At 49.2% G+C, this 14112-nt stretch overlaps 1 protein-coding gene across 6 annotated transcripts in view; it reads left to right on the top strand.

Annotated features, from left to right (window-relative positions):
- PAPPA (pappalysin 1) overlaps positions 1–13905 on the top strand; it is a 361581-nt gene extending 347676 nt beyond the window's left edge. For all 6 annotated transcript variants that reach the window (XM_084494331.1, XM_084494334.1, XM_084494332.1 and 3 more), the window contains one exon: positions 9877–13905. In XM_084494331.1, coding sequence (XP_084350457.1) covers positions 9877–9984 — 108 coding nt within the window. In that variant the 3' untranslated portion in view covers positions 9985–13905. The remainder of the gene's footprint in view (positions 1–9876) is intronic.
- The last annotated feature ends 207 nt before the right edge of the window (positions 13906–14112 follow it).

Genomic DNA, 14112 nt, shown 5'->3' with positions numbered 1-14112 from the left:
TACAATATTTCATACATTTCTAAACAGGATAGATTTTGAACTTATTTCCCAAAGAAAGGAAAGAAAATTGTAGCCTCTGGCATGTACAATTTTTACCTCATCTTCAAGATTTGAGTGTAGATCAGAATGAAGAAAATCCAGCTATTTTAAGTATCTGATGTACATTAATAAATTTGAAAGCTTGAAAGTAGACAGAGGAAGCCTAGATTTAGCGATGAGATCATGCATTTTACATCTGAGGAAGAAGCTTCTCTCTACAGCAGCTGAGGGACTGAAGACCTCTTTGTAGGGAACTGTCCTTTCTAAAACAGCTTTTGATGGGGGCATTCTTTTCCTTGGTTCAGCCAAAGATCTTGTGCTGGTGCAGTGCTGCGGGCTGTATCTGGCCCATCTGGGGACACTGGGAAAGGGAAGTGGACGTGTCTTGGGGCAGAGACAGGACTGAAACACATAGGGTGTGGGGCTGAATTGAGGGGGAGAGGGGCAGGAGTAAGGTTTGGGAGCAAAATTTATTGCTGGACAAGGAGCTGAGACAGAGTGGGGTCTGCACGGACCAGGCAGTCGTGAGCACTCACCAGCCAGGCGAGTCACACTGGAAATGTCTGCTGCTTCGCTGCCACCCAGAAACAAGGTGACCACCCAGGCAGGGGAATGCACTTTGTAGCCCCGTCGTTTGCTGTTTTCTGTGCTAAACTGCCCGACGCAAGGGGCAGATTGTTCAGAGGCAGGCAGCTGGGCACACTTCTCGTGCATTTCGCCCATGGAGAGGGAGGTTTTGAGTTTTTCTGGGGGGTAAATCTACTTTCACTGACTACACTGGGAAACCCTTCCTAAGCCTGTCACATCCTTGGCGTGCATTCAGCTCTCCAAAGCTTCTCCTCTCTCCCAAAACACCACCGATGACCCAGAGGCCAAACAAGGCACTTGGAAGTGAGAAAACTGCCTTCTCCTTGCGCCTTGCAGGCCAAAAGCAAGAAGTCCAAGTCTCAGTGTATTACATTTATGGGGTAAAGAGGGGGCTAACAGCACTGCATGGCAGACTGGGACACCTGCGGCGGCAGCAGCGTGGCTCTATGAGTTATTTTCCTGTCTGAAGCCTTTGACTGGAGAGCAGATTTTGGGCAAGGCTGTTCAAACACAGCTCTGCCTTTGAAGAACTTTATGAGTGGAGCGTTACAGGAGATATTCCAAGGGGAAAAACAATGAAAGGTGAGAGAAAAGGGAGCTGAATAAAAATACTCCGCATACCAAATCCTTCCAGCACAATTTGCCACCTACTTAAACAGGCACAGTTTTAAAATACACATTGGGTGTAAAAGCCAAAAACCTGGAGGAGACATAGGGAGGGGCGAGTCCAGCTCCGTTAATTCCAATACCAGATGAGGATGTATTTTCATATGGTTGTAGAGAGAGCGAAACACATGAAAGAGGCTGCTTTGCTCCTTTTCTTTCAGGGTTACATACTATGTGGCAGATGTGTCAGTCTTTTAAAGCCCCTGCAAGTTTACCCATAAATGTCTAACATTTATGCAACACATGTTTTTCTCCCAAAATGTCACAGGACATTTTACAAGCTTGAGATTTATCATCTTTTCACCGTCGCAGCCATTGCTGAGGTGACACATGGTTCACATTTAACAGAACATAGCAACTCCGCACGTTATTTTAGGAAAGGGCTGAAGATTAACATTGCATCATGTGAAGATTCAGAAGCTAACAGTCAAGTAAGAGCTGACTTCAGATCTTTAATGTCCGCAAACTGTCAAGACTTAAGTTACACTGCATTCCCACCACCCTCCCCAAAACATTTTCGGCTCACGCAGTGCTGCAGTCCAGGTTGTCTGAAAGCACAAAGATTCAACCCATATTCACGTTAATCTTGAGCCCTCTTATTTAATGTCAGATTCTGCTCCTGTTTTATCGGCCTGAAAATGCACAAGAGGCTTCCATGCTGCATTTGCTTAGGCCACGTTTCCTCTTTGCATTTGAGCATTAGCAGCAAATGACCTTGTGCATTTCTGCACCAAGAGGGGAGCAGAGCGGTGTGACTTATCTGGCCAACCACTGGCTAATCAGCACTGTTGCTTAGATAGGAAATAATGAGTATTTGCTCTGCACTATTCCCAATCAGTCCAGAGAGCTTAAAAGAAATCATTAAAGACCTCTATTGAACACTGCAAACACCAGCGAATAAATTCAGTCATATTCCGTGCATAAATTCTAGGCAACTGCAGTCAGCATGCGGGAAAGAGAGACATTCATCAGCTTAATTATTTGTTATGTGCTAATTGATCAGCGTCCCCATGCAGCGGGCAAGAAGCCAGGGCTGGCTCAGCAGCAGGCAGCACCCAGGGCAGCAGGGACGCTTGTCCTGCAGTGCCTGACGGTGCAGCCCCGAGCGCGGGGAGGTGACACGGTCTGCAGTCGAGGCAGAGGACAGGGCTGCATGGCTTGCCCTGTGTATGACCCAGGAGCAGCTTTGAGAGACAGGAAGGCCATTGCCGGCCAACCTCCAAGGGAGAGAAAGCTTCTGTTGTGTATCTGGAGGGGATAAAGTCTTCCGTGAAGGACAAAACAAAATCCCGTCTCCTTTTCATCTTCCTCTCCTCCTGACCCAGCACAGGTTGCCAGCTCCCTTCTTGCCTGGCTGCTCTAGGAAGCTGCTTCTTGCTTTGTGCCCTGCCGCAGATAAAAGAAGATATTACTTTTTAAAACATTAAATACATGACAGTGCTGAAGTGGGGAAAATAAATAACCCGGGCATTGCTGGCTGCCTCTGGGCTGGCGGCTCCTGGGGTGTGCAGCGTGCCAAGGAGAGTAGATGGCTGTTTCTTTCCGATTAGTTTCAGGAAATCTCTCCAGTCGCTGTTCTCCTTCACTTCTTTTCTCTTTTCCTTCCCTTCTACAGCTTTTCCCTGTGCAAGGCTGTCTAGAAAGGCCTCACAGAAATCCGAAATGTTTCTCTTCAGGCTCTGCTTACGTACTTTGTTCCAGACTCAAATTGCAGATTTGCTTAGTTGAAGATCCGGCAGTCTGGTCCCTGCAAATTTAAACACACGGAATTTGCCGCTTTAAATTTTCCCCAACATAAACTGTCTGAAAAAGCAAACTTTCTTCTGCCTTTCTTCTCCATTTTCTCTTTTCATCACATAACGGGTAAGCCTGCAACCCCCGTGAGAAAAACGTGTCTCATTCAGTTATCGCTCAGGTTTTCCCTTGACCACTTTGCCCGTAGCACTTAGAAAAGAAAAAGAAAAATCATCCTGGCAAAAATTCCCATCTCAAATGCCGCCCCTTCAGCCTCTTGACATTTCTGTCCAACACCTTGGAGAGGAAAAACAGCAAGTGCCTTGGCGGAAAACAAATGAGGACTTGCGGTAGATAGAAAACCGCGTGGGATTCATCCAAAGCTTTGCTTATCTGCGAGATATGCAACTTATCAAAACCTCTTCAGAGACTTTATGGCCGAGAATTCAAGGCCTAAAGAAAGGAGCTTTGAACTGAAGGGCTGCTGCTGGCTCCAGCAGGGATTTCCCAAGCCTGTCCCTGGCTCCCCGGAAAGGGGGGGTCTGCCCCCTTCCCACCCCTAAGAAAACAGCTATAGTCATCTCTTGGTATTTTGGAGAAATCAGGGCCTTTGCCTGGCTCTCCCTGCAACACAGACCTGTCCTGGGGAATCACAGGTCCTGCTCCCCTGGCAGAACGTGGCTGTGAGGCAGCTCGCACAATTAGCAGCCTAAGTGACCACCCTGGCCGAGGAAAGTCAGCTTATCCAGAAGGATCGATGTCCATGGCACGATGCTGCTCCAAACTGCTTGCATGTCCCCAGCTGGGTGTGTTTGTCAGCTCTATAATTAGCTGGAGAGATACAATGAATGGCGGGTGAGCTCGGAGGAAGGACGGATACAATGCGAAGTGTTGCTTCATGCCTCTGGAAGCGGCTCCGCGCTGCTGCGTGCTCCAAGCATGCTGCAGCACCCAGGCGTTTGGGTGAACTCACTTACCCAGGAGGTTTTTGATCGCAGTGTGAGTGGCTCGCTGCTGGCCATGTGAGGAGCGCTTTCAGTCATGGTTGGATGTGATGGGAGCTTATTTTGGGGCTCAGGGCTGGTTTCATAATTGTTCGGGGAGGCTTTCCAGGCGGCGATAAATTAAAAGCAGGGATGGTAGTAGCACATGCTGCCTATCCTGAGAGAACATTCTTGGCTTCAAGGGACGCGGGGCTTCCCACAACATACAGCATTCCCAGGGGAAGCGCTCGTGGAGGGTGTTTGCTTTGCCATCCGACCTCACTTCATTAGCAAGTGTTACAAAAACCAGCGAACAAACCTTCCCCGCTCCACCGCCAGCTATTTGGCCGCTGGGTGGTCTGGCTGCTATTAAATCTTTGGTGATTATTTAGACTAATTACATTCATGTTTGCACAATCAGTAGCACAAGGGTAGGAAGCGCAGCTGATTGCTGCGCAACTGAGCCGCGCTCGCGCTCCATGTGGTTTGGCACATGGTGGGCTCCCTCGCGCGGCTCGGCCCTGGCGGGTGCTGGAGCTCGGCGGGGATGCAGGGAGCGGGCACCCAGCTCCCCGTGCCGGCAGGGCTTTCCCAAGCTTCCCAGCTGGCTTCAGGCCATTGCAGTTGCTCCAGTTCTGGTGGAGCTGCTCCTGGTTCGCACCCGGTGGAGGGAGAGGAGCGTCTGTTGGATTTGGGTGAGCTATGTCTTGTTCTATGGGGCTTCCATATGGGAAAGTCCGGTTTATAGAGCTGCAAATAACAACAAAAAAAAAATTAGGGCTTTTCCCGCAAGCTTCATCTTTGCCTTTCCCAGGCCCTCTCAAGCGGTGCCCTAGGTGTGAACCTTCATACCATTCCCCGTAGTTAAATGGGGCTCTTTCTTGTTCCATTATCTCCAAACAGCCCTTGTGACCTAAATGCCAAAAACCCCTGGGAAGAACCTTACAAGATGCATTTTTGTCCCACAAGGGCCTTGTCAGGGAACAAAATACTCCCCGGCGTTTGAGCTGCGAGGGTCTCGGGAGGCGCGGGGCCGCGACACTCAGCACAGCCTGCCACGCTTATCTTGACACGCCGCGTTCGCCGCAGAGGCTGTGTCTGCTGCGGGGTCTTCATATTTCCAGTTCGTCTTGTCTGGGAGATTTCGCAAACACTTCAGAGCTGAAATCTAACAACAGGCTGTTTCCCAACACTTCGCATCCCTCCTCCCCTGGTAGTCCCCTGCCTCCAGCCCTGGCCTGATTCTGCCCACCCTGGGTCAAAGCGATATGAGCATGTGTGAGGGATGAGCTCCGAACCTCTGCAGAAGTGTTTCCCATCCCTCCCTGTACCTGTCTGCGATTTCTCCTGTCAGAGTTCCCGCTGGTTTCCTACAGACTGGCCTTTCTCAGCAGGGATCTGTCTTGGGATATCACCGGCCTCTTTAGATAGGTGCTGCTTAGCCAGGATTTGTGGCCCTTGACTCCTTTCATGACCTGAATCCCAGTTCGGCACTGGTATGTTCCATCGTTGCCTTTGTTCCCACAGAGCATGGCATCAAGGGCAAATGCTGCCATTTCCAAAAGTAACTTGACTTCTGGCCATCGTCTTGTCACCTGACATGGTTGAGGACACTCAGGGCTCCCATACTCTGGTGGAGGACAGAGGTATGGGGTCAAACTCTGCTCCACGTGGGTGACGAGTTGGGAGTCAGGTAGTGTTACACCCCAGGCATGTGAATTAGGCACAGGCATGGTGACCCATCACCTGCAGCAATGTGGCCAGAGCTCCTGGAGCAATTCACTGCCAAAAAATAAGAGAACTGGGATGGTCTGGATCGTCCCTGCCAGTCTCCTGCCGAGCCCATAAGCCTGTGCCTGCTGCAGGTGCTGCTTTAGGTCCAGAGCAGGATGTGCCGCACCATGCATGCTCCCAGGGTGACAGGCATGATTTAGGCTCTGCCTGTTGTGTCTTAAAAATAGGTCTGTGGTTCTCTGTGCTTCAGGTGTGCCCCACATTCTCCTGAGTGCTGTTGATTCAAGCCATGGCTTTGTTTCTGGATCACCTCCAGGAGATGTGTGCGTGTGTAGGGAGAGTGTGTAGGCATGCAGAGCTCTGTTCTTTGCTTGTGTCTTTCTCAGATTATTTTAGGTAGCCTGTGGAGACAATATCCTACAGTACTTCATCAAATAACCGAGCCAGGCCCTAAGCTTGATTTTCAGCTTTTCCTCCATGCCCTCCTACGTGCTAGCCAGGTTTTCTACAAGGGGAGGTGTAGGGGAAATGCAGGACTTGGCAGGTGAAAGGAAGAGGAGATGATTCTTTAATAGTGTTTTACAATGGATATATCTGGAAATTTCAGTGCAGGTCATACATTTTGTTAATGAGTTGGGCTTTCACTGATCTATTTAAAAAGAAAAGCAGCAGTTAGTCTCGGAGTACGTATATGTGGGCTCCACACTTAAATGGGCTATCATTCAGAAAAAGGCTCAGTATTTATTATTTCTAGCACATCCAGCAGCTTTGTTCATGGCTCTGTACTCCACAGGGCTATCGCTGAACAAGCCCAAGACAAAAGACAGTTCTTGCTTGAAGGGGATTGAAGGTTTCTCTGCACTGGGTACTTCTGACAATCCCAATAGATGCTATGTGTGGGTTTGAGTCCCTAAATACCTCTGGAAATCAGATCCTTGGGGAACTCAAATGTGTATTTGTTGTAGATGATATTTAAAGTGGAAACCCTGTGTCACTGCTAAGTGTTTGGCAAATTTTGTCTTGTCTAATGTGACTGTGGATGTGCTCATTGCCCACAGAAATCTTTGACTTTTCAATTAATAGAAAACTGATCTCCGGAGCTTGCTGCCATAAGACAAAACAATTCATCTATCTGGACAATAGTACTGTAAAAATTAAATTTTGTACAAAATTCTGTAAAGGACATAAAGTGAATAAGGCTAATCTGATCAGGACGAAACCCTCTTACAATCAGGCTACCCACTGCTGCAACTGCTGCTGCAGCCCTGTTTTTGGGGCCGTGGTATTGCCCTAGAGAGACAGCTTCTGTGCTTCTGTCCATGAGCAGTCAGAAAGCCAGAGGGTTTTAGAGGGCACCACATGGGAAGACACTTCTCTAGTGGCTCCTTCTTCCCAGAAATTTGCTGCAAGGTAGAAGCAATCTATTCTCCTACGTGTACCTTTTGTCTGGGTAGGGAGGAGACGGAATGAAGAAGGTAGAGCGCTCCAAGGCAACATCAGACTTATGGCAGTTCAGGATTTTAAGGTCACATTTTCATCACAGCCCACAGAGTAAGTCAGGGAAATGAGAGCCGGCAGCCTGGAAACACAGTTGTGCAGGGTTTTTGCTCTTGGCTCTGATGTTCCTGCAAGTAAAATGTTAGCATTTCTGGGATCGCCGTGCCAGCAAGAGATAGCACTGTCCTGCTCGTGCATGGAGAGCAGCAGAGACAAGGAGCAGTAAGATAATCATGGCTAATTTTAGCCACTTTACTGAAATGCCTGAGTCTGGTGTGTTGTTGTCCTGTGTTCAATGCAAAATACGTATCCACCTTCTCTGTGCGCCTGTCTTTCTCCTTTGAGCGCAGGAGCTGCTAAATTGCCTTTGTTAGACTGCTAGAAACAAATGCAGTGAATCTAGGCCAGGGAGAGGAAAAAGCTTGATCAAGACAAATGAAAGAACCAGGATCCCAGGTCTTGCCTCCAACCAGTAGCTTCATTGTACAACAGGAAGGATTTTTTAAGTCAAAAGCATTGCCAAATCCAGGCTGAACTGCATGATTCAGGATAAAAAATAAAAGTAAGGGAGAACTCAAGACATATTTACATGTTTTGTTTGGGCATTTTCTGAGTGAAGTAATTTTTTATTTCAAGACATAACTTTTGCTCTGAATAGCGTTTTTTATTTTTATGTATTGGAGAGAAAGGTCAAACCTGAACTGTAGCAGATAATCTAAACCAAAATGTTTCCCTCTACACTGAACAAAATAATAATAAAAAAAGTCATTTTCTTTCATGTATCATTTTTTTTTCTCTCCAGTATTTTAATTCAGTCATTAAACAATCCCTCCTCAGCCTCCTCCCCAAACCCCATTGTTTACAGACTTCTCCATTTTCCTATCTAAGAATATTCATAACGCTGTGATATGGGACAGTCCTACTTTGGCTGGCGTCTGTTGGATCAAGTGACCCTTAAAATCCTATTGTCTTCTGCAATTTCTAAAACTTCTTCAGTATCCAGTTACTTGAATTCATTTGTTTTTAAGCTTTTGGGCTCTCTCTCCTCTTTGCAACCTCCACATCTGCAGGAAGGTAGATTCCAATTATTCACAGGTTGGTTCTTTAGCTCCTGTTACCAAGGCCACGTCTTGATGAAAAGTCATCACCCCGTTCTACCTGGAGGGTCAGGTCTTCTGGGAACAAAGGCAAAAGCAACGGGAGGAGCCTCCCTAAACCCTGATTTGGTGATGAGTGTTGGCTATTTAATGTCTCTGTCAGCATGTCCCTGCCTTAGGCTCCCCAGTTGTGAAATAAAGCCCCACGCCCCGCCATCCCGCTCGGGTGTGTGTCAGGAGAAAGGCACGCTGCGGATGGACATGCAGGGACACGCAGCCGAGGTCTGGGGGGGAAATGACAGCTCTGTGCTCATGCACAGAGCTTGGTCTGCATTCCTGGATGCGCCGCTGATGACACGCGGGGAGCAGGCATACCCAGGCTTCATGGCCTGGAGAAAAAGTGTTGATGAAAGAGCAAACGTGTGGCAGCAGGGCCGAGGGGAGCAGGCTGAGCGCGCATGCCGCGCTCGCCGGGAACATTTGAGCAGGTTGTGGCACCGACCTGGGAGGAGTGTACGAAGGGGAATGAGGTCATTCATTCACTCAGCCTGTGCAGATGGGAGAAGTTCTTGGGAATTCACTTCAGGGCAAGCAAGGCACTGTTCCACTGCCACCCCCTTTTCTTTATGTAAATGCCATGATGCAATATGCCAAAATCAACTTCCACTAGCCAGGCACTGCAGGCTATTGTTTCAGCTCCTTCCCACGCTTCTGCAGAGAGATCGTGGCCAGATTTTATCTGCACGTAGCAGTCTCTCACTTGCATTCCTTTCCTGTTCCTCAGTGCCCGTTAGCTGCATCTGTTGACCTTAAACACAACAGGTATTTAGGGAGGTCTGTTTGCTGGACTGCCGTTTCACTGACCTGCTTCAGTTCATGCCCTGAGGAACTGAAACGAAGAACATTCATAATTAAATGAACAAATGGACTCGGTCATGGCAACAGGACCCAAGCCATAAGGCCATACTGCTCAGTGGGGCCTCACGGAGGGGAGACGATGGCCCAGGAGTAGGGTTCACCAACCCCCCGGGACAGAGGTGGGAATTGCCAAGGGGAGGCTGGAGTTGGGACCAACTGGACCTAGAGTTTGGTGGTAATTTGAATTGGTCATGTGTGATGAGGCTTTCGTGACTTTGCTGTCATTTAATGTTTGTAGGGTTGGGGGGAAGGAAAGCTCTTTAGAAGATGCTGGCAGCATAATGCAATTAGCACTGTGGTAACTACCCCAAAAGCCCCAGGGCTGCCTGAGAAGTACACGTCTCCCCAGACAGCTCTGTTCATGTACCTGATGGGAGCTGTTAGGGGAGGATCTGCTGACCAGTGACTGCATGAGCTGAGCAGGCTCTTCTCTATGCTTTTTGCACCCTCTCTTACGGACAGGTAGCTCGTCTGAAGCCTCAGCACTAAAATAAATCACTATGCAAAGTAAGTGTAGCTGAAGGCTCCAGCTGGTCTCTGAAGATCTCCCCAGAGGTATCATTTGTTCTCCAGGGTGCTGTGTGTTCCCTCCTTCATGTGTCCTTGGTTTCCTTCCTCAGGTTACTCCCTTCCCAATGTCCTGTGACCTACAAGGAGAGTGTGCTTGCCGGGACCCCAACGCCCAGGAGCACAACCAGAAAGACCTCCGTGGCTTCAGTCTTGGGTAACGCCAAGCAACATGGAATGGAGGACCACACTGCTCAAGGCAGGCTAGGAGAGACACCACATCCCTTTTGGTATCGTTTTTAACATTTAGCTGCTCAACTGGATGGCATTTCTGCACCAGGGACCCTTAGAATTCAACCAGTCTGCCTTTAATTTTTGTCCAAGGAGAACTCAAAGTAGGGGTTTATGTATTAACGATATCTTAAATAGTGATGACAAGAAACAAACAACCAAGAGTCAAGTTGAGAAGACTTTCATGTATCAAAACAGCATGTTATGCCCACCTAATTTGAACAGTTCATATCTAGATTTAAGGCGAGAAACAAGCTATTTATGTACACATATTTATAGAAATAAGTAGAGAAAGAGAGAAAAAGAGTGAGAGATTATGATCAACGCAAAAACAATTTCCCCTCTCCAGCACTCACAACTCAGACCGTTCATGGAAGAGGCTGTGCTCTTGGAGGACTCCAGGCTGAGCCTTTTCTGATGCTGAATGCCAAGGTATCTCATGCTCGGGGCACTGAGGTTGGGGTGGGGTCTCCACAGGACTGTGCCTTTGGCAAGTGACTTGCCAGACGCCCAGCCAGCTCGAGACGTGGGTTGCATCTGCTCCTCACAGGAACGCTACTTCCAGCCAGGGAGCTCAGCAGACTGCAGTGGCCTTTCTGTACAGCTCCTCCTTCTCCCCCTGCCCTCAAAAAGCAAACAAAAAGCCCCTTTGTAGCCTGTCTGGAAGCCATAGGGCTGCTGGGACGTTTCTGTGTGGAGGCGGGCAGGTGGTCCCTCAGCGGAGCCAGGGAGTGGGGAGTCTAAGGACTGGCATTGAGGAATGTGGATGATTGCTTCTGAGGAGCAGAGAGGGTAACTCGCCCCCGCACTTGTCATTTGAGCATGTCTGCTGCTGCTACTCCTGCTGCTATGTCCCATACAACTAGTTTCCTTACTGTGTCAGGACAGGGTGAAAACAACCCCATGCAACCAAACAGTCTGCCTTAAAGCTTACCTACAACCTGCCTTTCAAACCCTCTGGTCTCTTCCTCAGCATTGGGGCAAGAAAACAGGACACCAGCCAGCCAAAGGAATCTGCTTTTTGATCTCCACCCACTCAAGGGGTTCTCCAAACCTCCTCCACCCCGCTCTTAGGGGTCTGTCTGTCAAACAACTGCTTCACGCTCCTGGTTTCCTAGGAAGGGGGAAGAGGAAGAGGCACGTGCTATGGGGAGACAGTATTACAATTTTGGCCATATTTGTCAGTATTAAGCTTCCAGGCCTGTGGGACAGACACCTTTGGTAGACCAGGAGCTTAGCTGCTTGTAATCTTCCAGCAGGAAGGGCATTAGCTGCAGCAGCCCTCATACTTCCCTCTCTCATAGCTCCATCCTCCTGTTTCAGCCCCGAGGGGCCCACGTTGTGCCAGACTCCTGGGGACGCGTTTCATCGTAGGGTTCACCACGTTGAGTCACTGAGATGCCCAGTGCATCTAGTGCTGTCACTGCTGCTACAACCCACCCCACAGAAATCCCAGAGATGTCTCCAGCGTGGCCTGAGCTTGTCTCCTGCTGCTTTGGGTTCCTGCTAGGAGGAGCACATTTCTGAACGGGCATCCCCCCAAGTGTTAATACTGTCTGTTCCTTGGGACTCTCCTGACATGTACAATCTACTGGTTAAAGACAGGATGGAAAGATTTTTTCCTACTCTTGCTCGTTTGAATATTTAGGCACTACAGCAAGACATAAGTGTAAGGGGAAGCAGTTAACTCGTGGAGATGGATGTAAAAATAGGTAGGAAAACTGGAAATGGAAAAATGACTGAGTTGTAGGTGCAAAGAGCCAGGCTATTCTCACCCACCCTTGGGGTTGTTTCTGTCGGAATAAACCCGAGAAGAATCTCAAAAGCTGAAATTTGGAGGCCTGGAGAGGCGGTTGGCAAAAGAAGGCGAGGAGCTCTCTGCTGGAAAGCTCCTGGTGATGCCTGAGGGCAGCCTGGCGATGGGTGCTGTGTGGATGACTGTCCCCACCAGGCAGGGCTGCAGGGGAAGGGAGGCGCAGTGGCATCAGGGCTCCTTCCACGGAGTTAGGTCAAACGTCTGCCGGAGCAGAGAGCATTAGCAAAAACTGATCCTGGGAAAACTTCCCCTCATGCCCCTTGCCCCCCGATTAATAATGGAAGTGTGTTAGTGAGAAGGGTGCTTCCTTCTCGTCTGCTCATCCTCCTCTTTTCTGTAGGCAGTTGGCTTCAGGTGCCATCCAGCCCATCAGAAGAGCTCAACACCTCAAAAGCCTTTCAGGCTGCCAACTCATCAGGTCCTCACTGCCTGGGGCACTTGGCAGGATCAGCCCCTCCACACCACCTGCATTTCACCCTCGCAGGGAGCCCTGGTTCAGGTGCTGCATGCATCCTGCTGGCAGCTCAGTTTGCAAAGTCCCTTTCTCCGTTATGCAGCTCAGCATGGAGGAGGTTTTCCATCTGCTTTTCCCACCTAGCACATTGCCCGGGAGACAGGTCGGTGTTAGCATTAGTGCCACTTGCTGCTGTGGGCTCCTGTGAGCTCAGGACCCTTTTGAGCAACTCGCAGAGCTGGAGTCCTCCTCAGCTCAGGGGAGAAGGTGGCCTCTCCCAGCACAGTTTCACACCTCAGCTTCACTCCTAGTCCGGGAGCGACTGCTCGTGGCCGAGTCCCTTCCCTGAAGGGAAGCCTTCAACATGCTGCTATTTGATTTTTTTTTTTCCAATTGCCATGTCAGCACTGGCCATCTCCTCCATGAACGGAAGTGCTACTCTGAGTCTTATTAAATCCAGCGCCTTTTTTCATCAGGAACAGATTGCACCGAGGCAAAGCTTTGGCCTTCGTGTTTAGGGGCTGCACCATGCTCCCAGGGGAGTGAGGAAGGAGGACCATGGGACACGGGTGCCTGCCCACCTCCTGTGCCTCTTCCCTGGGGCACGGCCAGAGGGGTCCTTGCAGCATCTCCCCCCTGTAAGGGCCTTGATTGCCTGGTGGAGTCCCGAGGGAAGACCCTCTGTGACTGATGGACATCGAGTGGGAGGTGAGAGGGATGCTGCACAACCTCCCCCCGGGTGGTGGCATAGGGCGAAATCAAACAGGAAGCTTGAGGCAACACGAGAGGGTGCTCGTGCTGATGCAATTTAGCTGCTTACGAAGTCCAGGTCACATCAGTGCCAAGAGCATCTCTGCCACAGACTGTGAGCCAAGGCTGCACCCACAGGGCCACCAGCCGGCCTCCTTGGCCACCGGTGGGCTCCGTGGCCAGCGGAAGGGCAAGCTGGAGCAGAAAGCGGTGAACGGTGCGGGATGGGGTGGGAAACTCCTATCAGCTGCTACCCCGCTCCCTCCCCACCCTCTCGCAGATGGGCTGAGCTGGTGTCCTCCTGCTTTTCTTGCATCTTCCGCTGTCCCCCCCAGGCTGAGAAAGGAGGATGGCACCAGAGGACTCTTGGAGTCGGGTTCCAGCTACCTCCCTTCCGGTTTCACTTGGTTGTAACTGTCGGTTTGTTCTAGGTTTTACCTGTGTTTAAGAAAAAAAAAAAAAAAAAAAAGGACAAAAAAAAAAAAGAGAGAGAGAGAAACAAAACCCATTAGCCAACAAAAGTTTCTTGCTGCAACTGATTCAAGTGGGGAAAAAATACCAATTGTGAGGCTTTACAGAGAGGAAGAAAATGAAAAAAAAAAAAAAAAGAAAAAAAAAAAAAGAGAAAAGAAAACCCGCATAATCCAAATCCAAGAAGAGCAAAGCCTATTTTTGTGTGTTTGAAAGGAAAACACTGATTCTGCCAGCTGAGTAGAGCTAGATACTTAAGTGTAGATTTCCCTAGAAGTACCGTGAGGTTTTATAACATTGTCTGGTTTTGTTTTCCTTGTACTTTGTGATAAGTCCAGGAACTAAGGCTAAGGTATTTTTCCCCTGGTATATTGTTGTTTGGGGGGGGGAGGGGGGGAGTTGTTTTTTTTTTTTTTTTTCCAGATTATTTTTTTAAGTGTGTATTTGTGCTTATTTTTTACATTATCCGACTGTACGTACGCATTTAACCAGTATTTCACTGTGCTCTAATTACTGCACTCAGAAGCACTGCACAGTCTGAATCCCGAAGAGCTGCGGGAGGGAGCG

The sequence above is a fragment of the Aythya ferina genome (genome assembly GCF_964211825.1).
Source record: "Aythya ferina genome assembly, chromosome: 20".
NCBI lineage: Eukaryota > Metazoa > Chordata > Aves > Anseriformes > Anatidae > Aythya > Aythya ferina.
Note: the sequence above shows the minus strand (reverse complement) of the source record. Positions and strands in the feature narration are given on the sequence as shown.